The sequence below is a fragment of the Erithacus rubecula genome (assembly GCF_903797595.1).
Source record: "Erithacus rubecula genome assembly, chromosome: 11".
Classification (NCBI taxonomy): domain Eukaryota; kingdom Metazoa; phylum Chordata; class Aves; order Passeriformes; family Muscicapidae; genus Erithacus; species Erithacus rubecula.
Window position 1 is genome coordinate 11,764,657 of NC_136663.1, and position 21,118 is coordinate 11,785,774.

Here is a 21,118-nt window from a genome sequence, read left to right on the forward strand (position 1 = left end):
TGCCTACAATTACACCTGTGAACTACTGGATTTAAAACATACCTTAAAACAGTGCTTTGATGTAGAAGAATAAGTCTGCTTTATAAATAATTTTTTTGGAAATTTTGAGAAGCTATACTCAATGTATCTGTCAGAACAGCATGCTAAAATTAGCAAATACTTTTATTTATCAACTTAAAGAACTTCTGAATTGAGGAAATGATGTTTAAAGACTTGGTCAATTCCACATAAATAAGAAACAGAAAAATTAAGCAAGAATGCATAAATAACACATAAATGTCTATTATCTGTAACTCAAGAAGAATTATGTCTCTGCAGATTTATTTATTTATAAAAGGATCATACATTTCTGTGGAGACACTTCTTTCTCAAATGCAGCATTTCTCTATCTGCAAAAAAAATCTATGTTTTGGGATCAGTCTCATCTAACTGGAAAAAACCCATAGTTTTTTGACCTCATTTAGAAGGATTAAGTGTCATTTTTGGTAGCAAGCCCACAGGAAAGATCATTCAGGCAAATTTTACCATTGCTAAAGGCATTTCAATGAGGATAGCAGATATGTATTATATCACCAAGCATGAATCTTTTCTTACAAAAAAAACTCCTTGCTGCCAAGTGGTTAATTTTCATCTTAAAGTGCAAAGCCTAACACACCTGGCTCATATAAACTGTTGGCTGATATAGTAGAGGCAAGGTGCTCTCTGCTGTCATCAGTGCTTGGCTGGATCCCACTGTCACTGCTTCGGACTGTTTGGGAGAGAAACTGCAATTACTATGCAGAGCTGAAGCTACCTGCTCCTCACAGATACCATGACAATAAAGCAAGCTCTTGTACTTGGTCCTGAACACAATTTTCAAAAAACAGCTTGTTCTTGTTCAGTATTGTTAATACAACCATAGAAGAATACGAAGTCATATTTTGTAATCATAACATTTACAATGATAATAATAATATATATCAAAGATAAGTAGAAATGAAAAAACTCAGGATAAGTAAAAAAGCTTAAATTATTTCATGAAAATACTAAGCAACGCCGCAGCCTGGAGACAATAGATGGAAGCAGGGAGATGGCCACACCACACAATGGATCACTAATGCAAATACTGAACACGCTACAGCTGTAGTACTTACTACTACGGAGTTTTGAAGAGGTATCAAAGTAGGAGAAGAGTGAGTCAAGTTCATCAGGACAGAATAGAGACTCCCGCCTCGCCTCGTCGCTACTTACAGCAACCGCTGGGACATGCAGGTTAGCAAAGCACAAAGCAGGCAGGAAGGAAGGGACAGGGCGGGAAAGAACGTTATTGGAAAAATCAAGAAGGGTGAAAATAGGAGGAAAGAAGGTGGTTAATATGATTCTGAATTATAAGCATCCCCATTCCAAATCCTTCCCCATGTAAAAATGCACATCTCTGAGGAAGTCTTTTCTCCCCTACACTCTACACTAGGCTACAACCACTAAAACCAGATTCCCAATTCTCTGCACAAGGCAGAAGTCAGTTAATATAAAAATATGTTACCTTAAAAAGAAGATGGGTAATACAGCTAAGGAGAGAAGTGTGTAAGTACCTTTTGGGGATGCTGCACCTTGTTCCCCTGCCAAAAGAGATTTCTCAGGGCCACTGTGCCTTTTTTCTTCCTGACTTGGAGGCAAAACTTTTGTTCCAGGCTCAGGCAAAGGTAATGATGCAGCTTGCTTCTCTACAAACTTTCTTTCCACATATTTTGCTCTGATGTACGCCTCTTTCTCCTGCCTGTCATATAGAAAATCCCTGGAGTTAGTAAGTTAATATTTTAGTATTTGCATGTATTAAAAGAACATCTATTTTGTACTAAAGTCAGTACCAAAATTGTAGCTTGGCAATGCACATAAGACACACTCAGAGTACATTTTCAGAAAGATGCAAAGCACACTGTCACTTTCTGGATTCTTGATTAAATTTTGAATAAGGCTCAAAAGGAATTAATTAAATTAAGTTCACAAACATGTATTTACTTTCAGACAGAGACTTTGGAAAGTGATACGTGGAAGAAATAAGCATTAGTTACTCTGTGTAACCGGCATTAAACCTTTATACATGTTTACATGTTAATAACCAAGTAATAAACATATATTTAGTTTCTTATGTAAATATAAATTGCAACCTTTGTTATAGGAACATTAAGATTACACAAGAAAACAATAACAAGCCCTAGGTAGGCACAGCCATCAGATCTACATCACATACAGGAGTATTTTTCCTTGTAACCTGAAGTTATCAGCTTAAGTCACAGCAGCAGTTGTGCCAAACTGATAAAAGGGGCTGTAATTATTGCATTGAAACTGCTGAAAAGCAGTTTCCACTAGAAGGAATATCTAGCAAATTTCCTACTTTGTTTATATTATCATCACTGTCTCCAAACTGCCAACACTTCACAAAACAGTTTTCTACACTATAAAACTGCTGGGCAGCAAGCAGCACAGAACTGGAAAGGTAGTGAAAAAGCAAGTTTTAAGAGACATCCCATACAGCAGCACAAAACATTGGCAATCTACCTTCAAACACAGATTAGCATCAGAGAAACAGAAGACAGCAGTACAATGATTTGAAGGCTGCTGTAAAGCAGCAGAGCTCATTTACAAAACAGGTTGGAAGATGAGAACATTCTGAGGATCAGGGAACAAAAGTCACTGTAAACAAAAGGAACAGCCACAGGCTCCTTCCAGGAGCACACACACACTAAGTACAGCTGGCTGAGCTGGTATCCAGCAGGGAGGAAACAAAATCCACATGTCCACAATGATGCTCTAGAGGTGTCATCAAAAGGAGGGAGTGAGATCACAAAAGGAACAAACAGGAGAAGCAGAAATGGGCCAACAGAAGGAATAACCAATAAAGAGAGAGAGCGAGAAAAGGGAGAGACAAGACATACTGGTGATACAGGGAAATGAGTACACTAAAGGAGTATAACACAGTTAAGTGGCAGTATCTTTTACAGGTGGAGGCTGAAGGAAGCAACAATTAAAGGAAGCAACAGGCACTGCTGGTAAAATACTACCTTTGACTTCCAGATTGTGGCTTCTTTACTCCCATTTTTTCCAACTTCGCTTCATATATTCTATTTATAACATCATTTCCCAATTCACACATAAGCTATAAAGCAAAATAAATAAATTCAAACATAGTTGCAAAAAGTTTTATCTATCTATTCAGTTGTTTTAACCTCACTTAGCCTATATTTACAACTTAGTGTTTTCACTGGTAAAAGTACACTTGCAGAAATAAGCATGGGTTTATATATAATAATGAAACAATCAGTGAAGAGAGAGACCAAATTCTGAGTAAGATGATAAAAAAAATAAATATAGTCACACTTAAAGTGCTTGAAAAAACAACTACCAGAATGACCTGCAGGCCTCATTAACAAAGGTGCTTTTCCACCATCTTTGCCAGGAGCTTTTCTTACCCCATCAGCAAGAGGCAATTCAATCACCTGTCTTCCACCTTACCCAATGGACATTTTTGCTAAACCATAATCTGATACAACTATAGCAAAAGAACAAAGACAAAAGCCTACTTACAGGAGAATTTAAATATTGCAATAAATACACTTGTTCTTTCTAATACAAGGTAGAATACTTAGTTCTGGTATTTATGTGAATAGTACAAGGGGTACAACTATTTTTTTTTGGAGTGGGCATGAGGAGTTGCTTGATTGTTTTATCAGCATGAACACATTGACAAAAAATTATTTAACCACAAAGCACATTTTCTTCTGTTTGTTCAGAATAGAGAACAATTCCTAAGTGCCAGAACATCACAGCTAGAAGCAAATGCTTTGCAGGAATTACCCAATTACACACACGCATCCATGCACGAGTTCATATTTCAGTATTTCAGTGCCACATGATTTTTATAACATGGTTCAAGCTAGAAATTTGTCACAAACAGCACACAAGAGAATAAGTATTCTGTGAGAGGTCAGAAGCATCTCACTGTTAAGAGCTGACATTCAAATTATGGAGTATGATCATGCTTTAGGCTGATAAATCACTACCAAAATTTTCAGCCCACTGAAAGACATTATTGGTTTGTAAACAGATTTGCCTTTTTATATGTTGAATATATCAGATTAAACTTGTTACTCAGTGTGCACTTGGGAACCTGAAAGCGTTGTAAACTGTTCTGAATTGCAAATTTGTAGCACAAATTACTATGGAGTATAAGAAAGCAAGAATTCAAGTTAACCAACACATTACTACAAACATTTTCTGCTCAAAACTTCAAGACATACACTGGGTACTAACATGTTTCCTGCATTGAGCTTTCTGCTGCAGAGGCTTTAGAACAACAAAGTACCAAATAGAAACCAGTTTCAAAAAAAATCATACCTTTAGAAGTTCAGGTTCCCATGAATCCAACGTTAAAGATCTTACTTTTGAAAAGTGGACTCCCAAGCTCCTAAACAACAAGGAAAGAAACATTAACTTGTAACTACATGTTATATCTTACCTCAGACAGATTTACCATTAATTTATGCAAATAAAGCAGTTACCTTAATTCTATTTACAAACAAGGGTCTCTAATGTTCTTTCAATATACCTTTGAAGAGGCAAATACCACCCTTCCTAATTAAGCCAATGCACAAATGAAATGCAGTTGTGAGGAGTTCCCCAACCTGTGTATCCCAGAGCACTCGATGCACAGTGTGATTCCCAGGTTGATACTGGCCCAGCGAGGATCTGCCAAGCCACAGTCACAGCAGGCAGCATTACCAGGGATACACTGCACTCGCTGCAGGGCACTCTCTCCTTTCAACAACTTCTCTTTTGTCTCACTCCCAGATTCTAAGCTCCCAGTAGAAGGGGATGATTTCTTTTCCTGTTTCTAAAAGAGAAAAGACACAAACAAACCAATTAAGAGACACATGCTAAACTAAAGAAATTGAAGTCCTACAGATACTGACTGTGCACTAAAATCCAAGTAAAGTCTCCTCTGGCAAGGCCAAGGAAAGTCACAGAACTAAAAAAAAATTGTTTAGGTTTTCAGAAGATATATAAAACTGAATATAATAATATCCTATGATTTTTAAACACACTACATAAAAATCTCAAAAAACCATAGGCCATAGTAATATTAACCTGATGAAGTGAAAAACAGACTAAATACAATTCACAGCCTTCAAAATTTCATTGCATTTCCACTGGAAGACAAACAATGGATTGTTTTTTTCCTTCCCTCTCATTAAAAGAGGTTTTATATATCTAAAATTTATAGGATCTACAGGGGGATTGTTATTTGGTGGATTGCTAAGCTTACCTCAGATTCATCCCCTTTCTCTCTGTATGCTGTGGCAATACTGGTCTGAACAGCCTTAATCCACGCCTGCCTCAGCTTTTCCGAGTCAGCCTGAAGCATGCAGCTCCTGTGACAAAGCACAAAGCACTCAGAGACAGTGGCCAAGCAGCTGACACCCAACCACACACTGCTCAGGGGTCTGTTTCTGTGGAACAAGTTTCTTGCTATGACAAGTGTACAGTTTAGTAGGCATCATCTAATAAAGATATTTATTTTAAGACCACAAAGCAGCTGAGTAATGCTAACAGATAAAGAAATGACTTTTCCAAAAACACTGACAATGGCTTAGCTTCCTATTCCTTTTTTTATTCCAAATTTTTCTTTTTTTATATCCTCAAATGTTTTTTATCCCCGTGACACAAGACACAGGTATCACTCATTGAAAATACACTTTCATTCACTGAGATCAAGAGAGAGTAATTTTAAAGCTCTCTGAACTACTTTTCTCATCAACAGTAAAAGAAATAGGTCATGAAGTATAAAACTGTTCCAATAATTATGGGTTGAAAAAGCACAGGCAACCAAGAGCAAAACACATGTTATATTGAACTACAGTTGGGAATGCAAACATCAGGATGGACAGCAATCTATTCAGAAGAAAAATGTAAGGAGGAGTAGACAGTGCAGATAACCTTCAAACCTAAAAACAAGTCGACCTTGTATCAAAGACTTAAATATGGTCACATCTCAAAACCACTAATGATGAATTCATGTCCTGCCCTTGCTGTGGCAAGATACCAAATGCACTGCTGAAGCTGAAAAATAATTTTATTTGGTAGTTTAATTTAGTGCATTCTGAAGTATAATTTAACATGACTGAGATAACAGCTTATTTATGTGCTTCTCTCTCATTGTACCAATCAGAAATGTGGAGAAACTGAGACCTATTTTCTACATTACTAAGCAGCTGATACCATCAGCTACTACTAAGCCACAGCAGAGCTCTGCACCACAAGCCATTTATGCAACATGCACAAGAATGCATGTTTATTTCAATGCCAAAAGTAGACTAAATACCAGGGACACTTCTCACAGCATCACTTAATCTCTGCCAAAATTTCAGAGAACAGAATTTCTCAGATACTTTTCCTGTTTTGATCTATCCCAAGAGAAATATCAATCTTCCATCTTAAAACAACTACATGCAATGATTTTTATTTTTAAATAAACATACTCCATCACTTCTCCTTACTTTGTTGGAGAAACCACCTCAAAACAGAAACGTCTTTCTATGTCTTCACAGTGCTTAACTGTGCAGAGCCTCAGGTCTTCAACAACTACTGTGGGATTATCCTAAGAGAAAAATGTTAACAAAAAAGTCACAGAGAAAAAATAATATACTTGACAGTAAGAAAATAATTAAATCCTGAATTATTAATAATTGAATTATATTTGCCTGATTACACTAATTTTTTCCTCCAAAATAAAATTTGAATTCTGTGGATTTGGAGATACTTAGTGGGATAGATTTAGATAAATTTTAATGCTTAAGTTATATTCAATAAAATTTAATTTTCCAAACTTTGGAGAATTTCTTTTTACCTACGATCAAATCTACTGAATAATCAACACCTTAAATTTAAACAACAATATTCAAACTACAAAGATACTTTAAGAAATGCCATTAATTAATCAGAAAAGTTATACCTAAATCAGCAGTATTTTAAGTGTCAACTAAAAAAACCCCAGCAGATGAATGCAGTGATTTTGAAAATTTGATTCAATTCATAAGAATTCCATTCTGAGCTATCAGCATTTTAAAGGTGCAGTTAAAAAAAGAGCAATAAGAATTCACAAACACAAAATGCCCAACCAAACATGCTCACACAAACTCAACTGTGTGTTTCCTTTCCAACCACAGAAATGAAGCCCCTCCATTTAACAGCATTAGGGAACAAGGAACAGCCTCTGATCCCAGTCTGTTTGCAATGAAGAAAAATGAATTCCCAAAAGCTCCTTCCTCTTTTTTTCCCCCCATCTCCATACAGTCTCTATTTTTTCCCAACCTGAAGAACAGCTACAGCTCCTTGGTGCAAATGCAGATTCTAGAACAGCAAACAAAGGAGCAGGGGCCCAAAACCTGACTGAAAAGGCTTCTATGGCTTGGGGCAGAGCTGGATGTGCTTTAAGATGAATAAATATTTAATATAAATGCTGCACTTCCCACCAGCAACAAGGCAGATACTGACTGCTGAACTACTGAGTGTTTTCAATACTAAATACATGAATATAGCAGCCCTAACTGCTTTGTAACAAAAGCTTTTGTGCTTTTTTTCCCCAGCTGCTGAACTGGGTGTATGAACCACTAACTGGAGGGAGCAAGTCCTCAAAGAGTTAAACACAACTGCTCAGAGAGCAGCATGGAATATTTAACTGCCAGCAAGTGAGCAGAAGTCTTTTGGGACCAACAACTTTTAAAGCTCTAACTAGGTTACAAAACCCACAGCAAATAAAGTATGTGCTTACAATCACTGCACAGGAATCTCAGAATGTCAGTCTAGCTATTAGTCTCATTTTACAAAGGGAAAAATTTAGAAATTTAATTTAGCAAAAAGCACTAGGTCGTTGAAGATCACATGGGATGCCACATCAGCAGTTTCCACAATCAGTCAGGAAAATCATCACCCAAACCCTGAACTATCCCAAGGCAGTTTTCAATTCCTACCTTAAATTTCTTCTGGTACACAAGTTGGTTATTTTGTATTGAGAACCAGCGCCTATTCAAATGGAGAGACATCCAGAGAATACATAAGTGATTTTACAGTGTTTATTTGACTGAGATGTGCTAACATACAGTCTACAAAGAGACTGCATAAAAGAATTCACTAAAGCAATGCTGCAGTCAGTTGTGGGAAATATTTAATGAGAATAACAAAAAAAGGGAAAGCGGAGACAAAACAGAAAAGAAAGCAAGGTTCAAATAATTTGAGTCCTAAACAAACACATTCATGTTATGACAACATTAGTCAAGCTATCACACAAAACATTTTAATTTCAAAGAACATTTCCTGCCATACTTTAGCAGCAAGTTACAATTTTAAGTAGTTGTTTGATAACACAATTCAGATAGTTTGAATAACAAAAATATTTAAACAGATGCAAACTAATACTGAAATATTTTTGGGAATAGAACTAATTTACTAAGGCAATGAAATGACTTTGGTGTTGCTATCCCATGCAGGTTTAATATCTATCTACATTGGCCATGTCTTAAAATTTTTGATCCTGAAATAAAAACACTATATATAAAAACTAAAAAACAAAAAAAATAAACCAATGAAAATCTTTTAAGTAGGAACCTAACTTAAGCCTCAGCATTGAAGAAAAGTATAGAATAAAAGATTTAATGAAGGCATCCTGTAAAATCAAAAATAAATTATACTGCTTAAAAACACCTCTGAACTGTATCCTTCCTTGTCAAACTCACTGTTCACAGGGAACATCTCAGAGAATGGAGAAATCACTCATATTTTGTAACAAATTACCTCAGATCTCTAACAATGATGTTTTGTCAGACTACTGTATGAAAAAAAAACCCCAAAAAATAAAACCAGTAGATATAACCATGCCTCTCTAGCTCTTCTGGGATGGCCAAAAGAAAAGCTAACCAAATATCACAGTTTCATTTTCACTAACAAAAACGAAGAGAACTTAAAATCTATTCAGTGAAATTTACACCTTGTTTTGTTCAGGCTTATATTGCAAATCTGTGTTTACCACAGCATTCTTCTTCAAATATCTCCAATACCCCACTTTACCACACATCACTTTTCCCTGCACTGCCAGTTAGTTTGAATGGTAACAGTGTACAAAACAGTGTTGCAACACATCTTGTTATTGTCTACAGGCTGTTGAGCTTCAAGCTACAGTTTACTACAATTAGTAACAAGAGGGCCCCACGGATTTATTCAACCACCACAAGCCATTCATGGAAAGAAGTGCACAAAGACTGTTAAAAAAAAATTAATATATACAAAAAATGTTAGATCCAAAACAGAAAATCTAGTATCTGTTAGAAAGGTTAGTGTTTCATAGACAGATGAGATTCTACCTTTTAACAATCTTTTCAAATGTTGTGCAGATATATTTAATTTAAAAAGCAACAGGATCTTCTGTCATCCTTGACTTTTTCAATTCATTAACAGCAGTAGTTTTAGTCACTGCTATTGAAAAGGTATCATCTTTACTATCTACTTACAGATGAAGTAAGAATTCCCCAAATATAAGGCAGGTTATTGCTATATTCATATAGGAAACTCAACAAAAAAGCAGACTTGAAAAGGAAATAAATTAATGTCTTTTTCCATATGCTTTCTTTGAATGTAACAAAACAAAACAACATGAAAAGCAGTGCCTAAGTGATAAAGGCAGTGGTAAAGGGGAAAAAAAAAAAAGCAGCCTTGCCCCAAGACAACAAGCAATGGAGCAAATCCCTAAGAAGACTCTTAGGAAGTGCAATTAACTTCATTAATGCAATGCTTCATTTGTTCTACAGCTAAATATTCCATGAGTTACTCTAGTAAACAAGCCCTAATCTCATCAGTTGCACATAAGTGAACACATAAATTGTAAACAAATATGTGCAATCTTTAAATCTGCTCTAGAAGTTTTGAAGGTACTTCAGTCCCTTTTTTTTCCTAGTAGAGAAATTAAATCTGTTGAAGAAAATTTTTCAGTCCAGCCAAAAAGGGTGCAGGTTTTGGTGCTTTTCTAAAATAAACATTTACTGAATGAGATCAACAATTTAGAATGTAGGATAATTTGTAGATCACACTATAGAAGTAGAGTTAATACATTTCAATTTTTGCTTAACAAGATGAAAGTGTGAGGCTGCCCTCCAAGGTGTCAGTACCACATTAGTTTTATTCAGGCCAAAAACTTGGAGTTATTCCTCATTAACCAAATACCATCACAAAATTCTACACTTCACTGTAGCAGACAGACAGCATCAGTCAGGAACTTCTGGGGTACAATCTCTACTGAATGTGCTGCTACAGGGTAACCCAAATCTCTCAGGTTCTAAGAATAATTTAATAAATCTTCAGGCACTGTATGTGCAGTAATTGATTATTACCAAAGTTTCCTTAAATGTCATTCTGTCAAAAGCAAGAGAGAAGCATGGTGAAGGAGAAAACACTCTTGGCAACACTGAAGTAGTTTACACTGTCTCACTTTGTAGTAGTTAAATATAGTTGTTCCTGTTTAGAAACTGAATGTTTTCCATCATTTATACTTACACAATTCAAAATTGTATTTATTAAATAGGAAACACTGCAAAATCTATAGAAAAAAACCCCACAGTTTCTGAAAACTGAAAGTAATACTGAAATTAAAAATTTGCATTTTATATAAAACAATGAATTGTGCTTTTTGATTCTCAGAAACAGTTTTCCCCTCTAGTTGCTAGCAGCACACAACTAAAACAGAGTAATTAGGAATGCACAACATTTAAAAGTACATGTCTATTCCCAATGCAGTTAATAAGTAAAAGAAATCTCATCAACTTCAGCTGGGAAAAGACAAGACATTGATCTTGTATACTTAGAAGTTTGAATGCAGAAACTTGGCTTTAATTCCTTTTTTAGCTAAAAACTTAGCTCAATCTTCCTAATTTTTTTTAAGGAGTTGAGCAGGTATACTGGCATCCCAGGCAGAATCCTTCTGTTATTTTCTTAGACTGAGTCACTTATACATCCATTGCAAGTAATCAAAATTAAATGCAGGGTTAATGAAGAGCTTTTTGCGTGCCAAGAAAACATTGGGAAGGTATAAAAGAAGCTGGTTGGTACCTGATGTGATCTGGCTTTTTCCTGTCATGTGAAAAAATGGGGTAGGATTAAAACATAAGGGAAAGGAGGAAAAGGGATGAAAAATGCAAAATGAGCAAAATAAGAAAAGAATTAGCATGATCTGAAAATACAGCAGAATTAAAAAGGAAAACATCTATTGCATCCAATCTAAAACCTATCTGGAATACCCTAGTAGTTTGACGAATGCTTTTCTCCTTACAGACATTTATTCTTTCATCATGATGTGGACTTCTTTTTCATTTGAATTTCTGGGAACCAAAACAGCTTTCCATCTACTGCTCCATAATAATTGCACCTGACTCCAGTTCCTGATGCCTTAAGAAAACTGGTGTACAATAAGGTATATAATTTACCAACAGACACACATACATTCTAAACATGTTACTAAACCTGTTACTCTAAGTCTTTGCCATACAAAGATATAATTGTTTCCAGTAAACAGCATTATCTGAAATACTTGTGTACATTACACACTGTCCTTTTAGTCACATTAAAAAGAGATTACAAAAGCTGCATCTCTTTCAAAACACAGTGATACAGCAAATAGCTCAGGGTTTACTTTGCAGCCTGCTCAAACACTTATTTGTTTCTAAAGCCAGTGTCATGCAGAACCATCCCAAGAACAGGAAACTTGATGCAAAAGCCCAAATAATTAAAGTCTTGAGATGATGAAACACGAGCTGCCAGGTGCCTCAGGAAGAAACTTCATTATGCTAGCAAGACATTCGTTTGGACTGGAAATAAATTTTCATTTGCCACCACAGATTTGCACCCCTTCAAAGGGCTGTATGATACTGCCTTTTTTTCCTCCCCCAGCAACCAGACTTTTCCCAGGATAATACCACTATGGGGTCCATGAATTCACTGACCAAGACATGCACACAGAAGCATCACAGTTCTCTCATTTGTCAGCTAGAATAATATTGCTGTGTCAAACCCAGAAAAAAAGATCTATCATACCCTTATCATACCATACCAAAACCTATCATACCCTTGCCTCTTCTCTTCTGTTTTTAATGCTGGCAAGTATCTGCTAATAGTGGCCATTGCAATGTTTTTTGATGCTTTTAATTCACTCCTGAAGGAGTTCTTAAAATATCTAGATCAACATAAGACTAACTCATACCATTAGGGGTAAAAGAGAAGTCTCCATTTTAAATACATACTACTACTAACAGTGCTTTTGGCAGTCAGCAAGAAAGACCAGTGCTGTCATCCTCAGTTCAGAACAGCAGGAAATTCCAGTATTTCTAGGCAAATTCTTCTAGTTTTATTTCAGCTGGTTGATTTTCCACCCACTTTTCCCAAAAATGGGGATATAATAAAGCAGAAAAGTGCTAATCTATAACAAAAATAAAAGTATCTTGTCTATCTTGACTTCAGCTCAGAATTTCTTAAAAAAAAAAAATCTCTAAATGTTTCCTCCTTTGATATTTTGTAAAATTTTGCACACTAAACAGTTTAATGCAATGACAAAAATCCTCTCTTGTACTTTAACTAATGGCTGGGAGAACCCTCTAATCTCTAGTATAGGATAAACTTCAATCAGTAGCATCTCCCCACAGCTGAAACTGTAACACAAGTAAAACCTTCCATCATGGGAAACAGGCAGTGGAAAATGGCAATGACCACTTTTGTGCCTATAACATAGCAAGCAATTAGAAATGTAAAAATAACAAAATACTTCTTTATTTTTACTAAAACATAGCAAAAATGGAGGGGCTAGATTTAGAAATTAAAAACTGTCTTCATTAAGGTCTTAGATGTGTATTTTATGTATGATAAAAGTAGTTTAATAGCAATTAGTAATGGTTTGTAAACACATAGAATACAGAATTTAAATGATTGATTTAATATCAGAACTAATCCAACCCTATTTTTGCCTAAAAGCATCCAACTAGTCAACCACAGTGAGACAAATTATCAAGACTCTAATACTAAAATGGTTAAAGGTTTTGCTTTATTGAATGCTCTTGTGATAAACAGAAGTAAAAACTAAAAGTAAATATCAATTATGTAATAAAAGTAGGCACCTCTGATTCATTAACAAGCTGTTTATCTTTGACCTCCTGAATTATTGCTTGTAATGCTTTTATTATATTTGTTCAAAGCTGTAACTTAATCTGAAGGAATGTCATTGTGTATCTTGATTTAATTACAATTTCTCCTTATTAACTTTGCATCCATTTAAATTAGCAACATACAGAGGTTATTTTTAATTGGATCCTACTCTCTAACGACTTTAAGGCAAGAGACATGCACAGTATTCCTAAGAATGAAGCTCTGTGGAAGCAGACACTCCAGTCCTGCTCTCCCCTGTCACCTTCCAGCAGAGCAAGGCCTTCCTGCTATTCAAAACATGAAACCAGAGACAGTTTTGCCATCATCAATCCAGCAATGGCAAAAAGGACCCTTTCAGCCCCTTGGGAATCCAATAAAGGATGATCTCCTGTCCTATTACTGCAGGCTTTTCTCAGTGTGCTAACACTAACGTTTTACTTCATACCAGGAAGGTGCTTTTGATGCATATCTTCTAGTTTTCTCCCTTCACCATCCTTTGATGCTTCACAGATCTGTCTTGAAGAACTCTGAATTCGGCTTGCATGAAACTAACCCAGCCAACTAACTAACCATTACAATTACAGATGAATAATCAGGCCAAAGGACCAGAACAGATTCTGCCCAAAGCAAAATCTTTTGTACTGGTTGCCCATGACTTGCTAATACAGATACAGTCTTATTGACACCAGTAGCCCTTGAATCAGTTTATGGATTTAACTGAAGAGATCCAAATTTCTTACAAGCTTGTGGTGTGCTGAGATGCTCAGGGATGTATAGAATAATTAAAATTGGAAAGGACCACCCACTCAAATGCACATTCTGTCCTTTGAAACTCAGCAAACAGTTTAACACAAGTACTGCTGAAAAATTGCAGAGCATAGTAACAGAGAGCTCTATATCACAACAAATTACATTTAAAATTCAAGAACTGTATTCAATTGTGATGTAAATGCTCCAGCATATATATTTCCTTGAAAAATGTACACACCCCTGGAAATGTAAAAGAAATTCTGTTCAGGAAGAAAAATACTTAAATATAAGTATATAAATAAGTATATTTTACTACATTGTTGAAGATATATGATTAACAATATATTTTGAATTCCCAAAAGGGCCATCAAAACTAGTAAGCAAAATTCACTGCACAGGACAGGAATTTTAAAAGATAACAATTACATTGCTTATCTTTCAGGAAAAATAACTTGAGTCCTTGATTGTGTTTCTCTGCTTCCAGTGGCTATTCAACTTCTATTTTACTCTGTCTTTTAGCACTTTCCTAGTGTACACCTTCACAAAAGGAAGGTTTGCAAGCAAGTAGGACAGAAAACAAGGAAAAATGGCTTTGAAGTATCATCTCGAAGTTAACTAACAGTCAACCCTGGTGTTTTGTCAAAACTATGGAGTCAGTGAGTTATAGAGATTATGAATCAGATGAGAATTCAGGTTAAAAAGCAGTATTTTTATAAGCAGCAAAAAGTGGTTCTGAATAATTACCTGTTCCAAGTCTTGAAGGCATTGCTGGCTCGCTTGAATAAATAACCTTCCATAACGATGCCATTGGCTGCATCTACATTGTATTCTAGTTTAGTATCATCACTGGAATAATCCTGGTACAAAGCAACAAGAAAAACACACTGCAGTTCAAATGAAACTTCAAATATGAGCAGTACTATTGTCAAAGAGTAAATATCTAGGAATAAGGTTTGGTTGCAACACTTATTAGTCAAACCATGACTCTCAGCCCCGATCGCTTGTTTTTTAAAAAAAGCAATTTTAGGCAATGAGAATGCTGAAGATTTTTACTTTACCTGCAACAAGGGGAATTTCTTGTTCAGGTACTGGTGGCCTCTACAGCCAAACAGAGGGCAAACACTGCTGACAGAGCATCTGATATTTCAACTGTGCTCAAATGGTCTCTCATATAATCCCAAGAAAGGGGACAGAAAAGCAGAGGAAAAGAAGCCATGAAAATTAGGAGTCAAAACAGCTACAGCCTATTGCAGACACCTGTATGAAGCCAGTAGTGCTTTAGTATTTTCTTCAGCTCTGTTGTGTTGACAGCTAAGCTGCATAGGAACTTGGAAGACAAGTAATCAAATAAAGATGATGCTATCAGTTAACTCTAGAGTAAAGTAATCATGGTGCTGGCACTGATGACAAGATCTTAGCAGTAATTTTTTATTTATGATCTTGGGTAAGATTACAAAATTACGAGTAGAACAAGGGAATATCCATTTCCATCAACCTAACAACAACTAAAACCAGCTAATAACAATTAATAGCAGCTTTCCAAGCTTTAGAAAGGCTGACTCTTCACATCTTTAGCAAAGATAGGCTAGACTAAGTAATAATACATGTAGTGACCATTTGCATTCACATCTCACTGAGAACACCATGGGCTCCTCCCAGGGAGGTAGAGTCCAGATATTCAGTGAGGGGGAGGCCAACATCTACCAGGGGTGCATGAAAAGGCACACATGGTATGATGGCATTTATCACAACTTTGTCCAGAGATGAAAATATGCTGTAATTTTATTTCACTCTTATGAAAACACATATCCTTAAAGTAAGACTAGCAACATATGGCTTCTTCCCCTTAACAAGGGTGTAAGAGACACATTACTGAAAATTAAATTTAAGAAGAAAAAACCCAAACAAGTTAAATACTGAAAAGAGAGAACATTTTATAATATTATTTTACTGAACTTTCGGTAGTTACTTTTTGTAAATTGCAAACATTAGCTTTGTGTGAAAAGTATATCTGAAAGTCTGTTTTGTACTCTGCTCCTCAGGAATCTGCCTATACATAAAGGAAAAGAGGCAAGAAATACCTATGAAAAAAGTAGCTTCAACACCAACATGGTCATTAGCCCCAGGTAATAGCCCAGGATGCACACAAGTTTCGTGCTACACATGATGTTTACTCTTATACATGCAGATGGTTTTGTCCAATCCAAGGTTAATTACACATGATAGTGAAATGGTTACAAATATTAAAATGGGCCCTTAAGCTCCCCAGTCAGAACAGCACAAATTCCTTAAAATTAGTCCCTGTTTTCAGCTACTACTAATCTGGATATCTTAACTAATGTAGAAATGTTAAATCCAGATTTTTATTAAAAAATTGACAGATCAAGGCAAGAGTTCTGAAAAAAAATGGAACTATCATATCACTACCATACACTGATCTGAATAAACATACTAGTTAAAAATAAGAGCTTCACCAAAAGAAAATCAAATTTTTATATTATTTAGCATTTAATAACTTTGATTTTCTGCCTGTTTTCTAGATCAGAACATGCTGAACATAAAAGGCTTCATATAAGCTCTCAAAATAAAAAGAAAACCACTATGCATAAACTTAGATATGCTGAGGTCACATTCCCTACATTCCCCAAAACTGGTAAATTAACTTACCAGCTCCCAAACATAATGAAATCTGCTGAAGATTTGCATCTTCCTGCCTCAGTGATGCCTAAAACTCCTTGTCTAGTTAAAGACAACTTAGATTTCCTCAGTCTTTTCTGTCTAAACTACTATGTAGTCATATTTTCCTCTGAATTTGGAGAACTGCTGCAAAAAATGCAGTTGTCTTTTCCAACAAGCCCAGATCTATGCTTAGAAGGTGTATACAAGCATGACAAGAAACCTTTGGAATATTTATCACACCACACTCTCAGTCAGATTATCTAAAGTACTGAGCCTTCTCATGAAATTAATTTAGTGTAATTTTTAATTACTTCCCTGATTGAATTCCACTTTTACAGAGACACTATATAATGAGACACCAGAGTATAGGGACAAATGCCAAGTATCTCCTTAACTGTACATGGCAGACTACCAGCTGGAGGGGGAGGGAGTGCTTTATCCATAAAACTTTATCCATAAAGTTGTGGTCAGAAAAACATGACCAAGCAATCAGAAAAAAGAATGTGCTCCATTTCAATTCCATGGATAAAAGTAGAAAAAGAAACTAAATTATCTGTGCTTTGATCTTAGTCTCTGCTATTCTATAATTTAAAAAATAGGAGCAAAGCAGTCATATTGTAGTTTATTTTTATCTTGTTGCATGGAAAAGTTTAGTGAACCATGAAAAATAATCTGGGATGGAGAAAAATCCACCCATTTCTTTCCAATGTCCTGCATAAGAGAATCACATGTTAATAAAAACTCAGTCACTGTATGTGATTCAGAATTGTGTATTCCCCCAGCAGGCACAAACTGATAAAGACTTAATTTTAAACATAACTAAACTAACTCAGTGTCAGTTAGGACAAAAGTAGCTTTCACCTAACCAGAACTAAGAAAATTTAGCCAGTATTAAGTAATTTTCACTGACATGTTACATGACACACTTCATCCAGTTTTGAAAGAATAAACATCTATGGCTTCTATTCTGACACTGGTTTTTCACGGTTGGCTGCTACTGGAAGACAAACGTGTAGAAGTGGGTTATACAAGTGAAGCATGCTTTCATGCCTTTCTCCCCCTTTTTCTTTAAATGTCCATGGGCTGTGCCAGCAAACCAGCTGGCAATGGAAAAACAACTTTCATCTCCAGAAATAATACTAATCTGGTGTGTCACAGAACACTTAATATTCTTGACAGTGTTTCAGTGAATGCATTTTCCTATGAACGTATCAATTCATCACGCATACGTGATTTATTTCAGAGCACGTTTTCTGTTTCTCTGTGTATGATTTTTCTTTTCCCAAAATAAAAGCCCCCATACCTTTCAGTAGCAGAGCTTTTAATTTACTTAGACAATTGCTATCAGGCCATGAAAACTATTCAAACTATTTTACCAGTAAATCTTAGGAACTATATTTTAACATTGAATGTGTAACCCAATGATTTTTTACTTTTAGAAACAGCATTTTAAAAGTTTTTTTTTAAAGGCAGTAAATGGGAGAGCATAAGTACTAAAGAAAACACTACCCTGAAAAATTAAGCCAGCATATACTAAACAGGAGACACCAATTGTGCAAACTCCCTATTTAGAAAGTTGCTTTAATTCCCTTTCTATTGGCAAGAAATGTTTGTCATGCTTAAGCTGAAAAGTTCATCGAGGAAAGGTTTAAAACAACAGACACCACAAGCAACCAGGTTTACAGTCCAAAACAGAGTGAGAGAATGCAAGAGTGCCATTGAGCAAACCAGTCACTTGAAATACAAGCACATCTTTGGTTCTGGAGACAAGAATTGAGTCTGCTCAACTTCTCAACAGCACAGTTTATGCCTGCTTTGTGATTGTGGCAGCATCTGGTTTCCTATTACCTTGCTTACTCAAAATGTTAAGAATTTTCAAATCATTCTCACTCCAGCTGTTTCCTGAGCAGTTCTTCGGAAGCATTTTTTTACTTTAATGAAAAAGGGATTTGAATACAACAAAAACTATTTGAAGTTCAATGCAAATACTTTTCCTGTATAATCTCCTTCATTTTAGAACAAAACATCTGACAACACCAAAAAGCCACAAAGCTATTTACAGGTGCAATTGATGTTTAGAATATTTCTTAATTAAACGTGTTGCTACAGCAATAGGCTGCAAACTGCTCAGAAAACAAGAGTCATGTCTAATGTATTGACACTATGACACCACTCTTTTAATATGAATCTTTCCCTATAAAAATATATTGCAAAAATTTCCCAGAATGATCATGAAATTTCATTGCATGCATTGCTCTAGTTTAATACAGAAAAATAATTTCTTAGACTGAAAAAAAAAAGTTTCCTGCACATTTGATGAGTAAATAGATGACAAAAATTACAAGCAATTAAAAAAAGTAAATCAGATTATCAGCTCTGCTAAAAAAGAAATCACACTGTATTGGTGACCAAGCCCTTCCATGACACTTTTAATAGCCTCTCCATCTATAGCCTAATTGAGTAGGACAATGGTTATACAGAAAAGTGAGATGGGTTATTTAATTAGTGCAATTATTCTGCATGCATATGCACATATATGCAAACACAGGTAGTGGGTGGGCAGGTGTGTGCACGTATGCACTTACCTATACATTTCAGAAAAGGAACTGTTCTTTATCCACAATGAAGGAAAGGCATCATTCTGAAGCATTAGATTAGAACTACAGTATATTAAATGCATATATACCTCAAGGAATATTCAACACAATAAGCTTCAGAAGTTTCAGTTATAAAACATGGAAGGATTTGGCATTGGAAGATTTGGAATTTGGGAACAGAATGGAAGGCAACATGACAAGACATGAGAATGGGGAATAAAGTTGTCATCCAGGACAGGGTGACCAGATGACAAATACTGATAAAAAGAACAAGATCCAAAGTCTAAGGCAGCTCTGAAATCCTGATGAGCTGGAAGCTAACTTAGTGTGAAGGTTGGGAAAAGCAAGTAGGAGACAAAAACAGATGTGGTTTAAATAAGAAACTAAGAAAATGATTGGACAAGCTGTAAGAGGGATCTCCAATAAAGCACAGTCTAGGTATTATTAGCACAATAATGCAACAGTGACTTTGCTGATAAGGACAAGGAGACAACATTTACAACTCAAAACACAGAACTTAAGAGGACAAGAAACAGTACATTCTGACTGCCATGATTATATTTTAGGGACAGCATTAAATTGTTAATTAAAGTAAGCAACAATAAAAGTAACATCATTGTGCTTGTCACTCCTACTAGAAATCAAGAACATTTATATTGCACACATATATGGCTTATCAAGTTTCATGAAGCTTAAAAGTTTCTGTAATAATTGAAATTAGTAGAAGTAGTTTACCTGTAAAGCAGCCTTAAGCAGCATTTGAAGAAAAAACAGACTGTAAACACTGTTGGCAACACCAGCAACCATAATTCAATGTAACTAGTTATTATTTTTACAGTCAATTAAAAGATAATTGCTCAAAACTTACCTCCTTCACCAAGCACCACTTATCTTAAGAGAGAACCTCTCAACTATTGTGAATTCCTGAAACCAAGCCTTTAAGCCCAAAAAACTTTGAATTCAATCTTCAACATTAATTCTCAAGTTCCATCTTTCCCATTTTCCCCCTTTGTTCCCCTTCCTTGTCTGGAGTTATCTCCTGACTCCAAGCACAGCATGTCAGCTCTGCTCTGATCACCACATCTGCTCAATTTCACAGGAACCCTAATGCTTCCCACCAATTCCTAAAGGGATGACCAATAAAAATGTTTTCAGCAACCAAAAATATTATCTTCTCCCATTAGCATTAATATTGGCTTCTACGAAGGCTACCCAACTTATAATCTTAGCATGTTTTCATTCCTGAATTTATTTAGTTACCAGATTTCATTTATATTGGTTGGGATTTTTTTGTCATTTATGCCACCTGAACAGATACAGAACATATTAGAATCAGAGTAAGAAGTGTTAAGAAGTGTACCATTACCTTTAAACTGGTATCTAATCCCTTTGAAAAGTGTCTGTAGTATTAGCTCAGTGGAAATATTTTTAACTTCTAGCAGTACACCTGCAAAACCAATACTGATCTAGAGCTTCTGAAATACCCAAACAGAAGTCATTACCCCAACATGAATTATATATTTTTTTCTCAAGAAGTAAAAAGAATTATTGCACAAATCTTGCCCAAAACATTAATTAAATGTTTTGAATGCCATGTCTGTGCACAGTTGTACCAGTGCATTAGACACTCCTTACAGAAGTTTACTTTTGCTCTTCATATGCAACAGCAGCTGCCACATAAGTTCCAAGTGCTGCACTTGCATTTGGCACAGTCCAAAGTGAAACCTATGGCTGTAGGGCTGTGCAGCACCTCTTCTACAAACACACAGCATGGAAACATAGAAACCTGTACAATTTATTCAATTAAAGATGTAATAGGAATTAGGAGTTCTACTGAAATGCTAGAATTCCAGCATTCAAATAAACTTTACTGTTCTATT

The 21,118-nt window shown here is 35.6% G+C and overlaps 2 protein-coding genes across 10 annotated transcripts in view; one reads left to right on the forward strand and one right to left on the reverse strand.

The window, feature by feature from the left end:
* DLG1 (discs large MAGUK scaffold protein 1) overlaps nucleotides 1-21,118 on the forward strand; it is a 434,654-nt gene that overhangs the window by 131,680 nt on the left and 281,856 nt on the right. The window lies entirely within an intron of this gene.
* Nucleotides 1-21,118, reverse strand: part of ACAP2 (ArfGAP with coiled-coil, ankyrin repeat and PH domains 2) — a 59,696-nt gene that overhangs the window by 6,852 nt on the left and 31,726 nt on the right. The window contains exons 10-20 of one of the 4 annotated variants that reach the window (XM_079315718.1): nucleotides 14,707-14,819; nucleotides 11,131-11,151; nucleotides 8,007-8,058; nucleotides 6,534-6,634; nucleotides 5,303-5,408; nucleotides 4,662-4,870; nucleotides 4,375-4,444; nucleotides 3,042-3,136; nucleotides 1,572-1,756; nucleotides 1,134-1,238; nucleotides 656-748 (exon numbers count right to left, since the gene is read on the reverse strand). In XM_079315718.1, the coding sequence (XP_079171844.1) occupies nucleotides 656-748; nucleotides 1,134-1,238; nucleotides 1,572-1,756; nucleotides 3,042-3,136; nucleotides 4,375-4,444; nucleotides 4,662-4,870; nucleotides 5,303-5,408; nucleotides 6,534-6,634; nucleotides 8,007-8,058; nucleotides 11,131-11,151; nucleotides 14,707-14,819 (1,150 nt within the window). The remainder of the gene's footprint in view (nucleotides 1-655; nucleotides 749-1,133; nucleotides 1,239-1,571; nucleotides 1,757-3,041; nucleotides 3,137-4,374; nucleotides 4,445-4,661; nucleotides 4,871-5,302; nucleotides 5,409-6,533; nucleotides 6,635-8,006; nucleotides 8,059-11,130; nucleotides 11,152-14,706; nucleotides 14,820-21,118) is intronic. The other 3 variants (XM_079315719.1, XM_079315720.1, XM_079315721.1) reach the window with 3 other exon arrangements.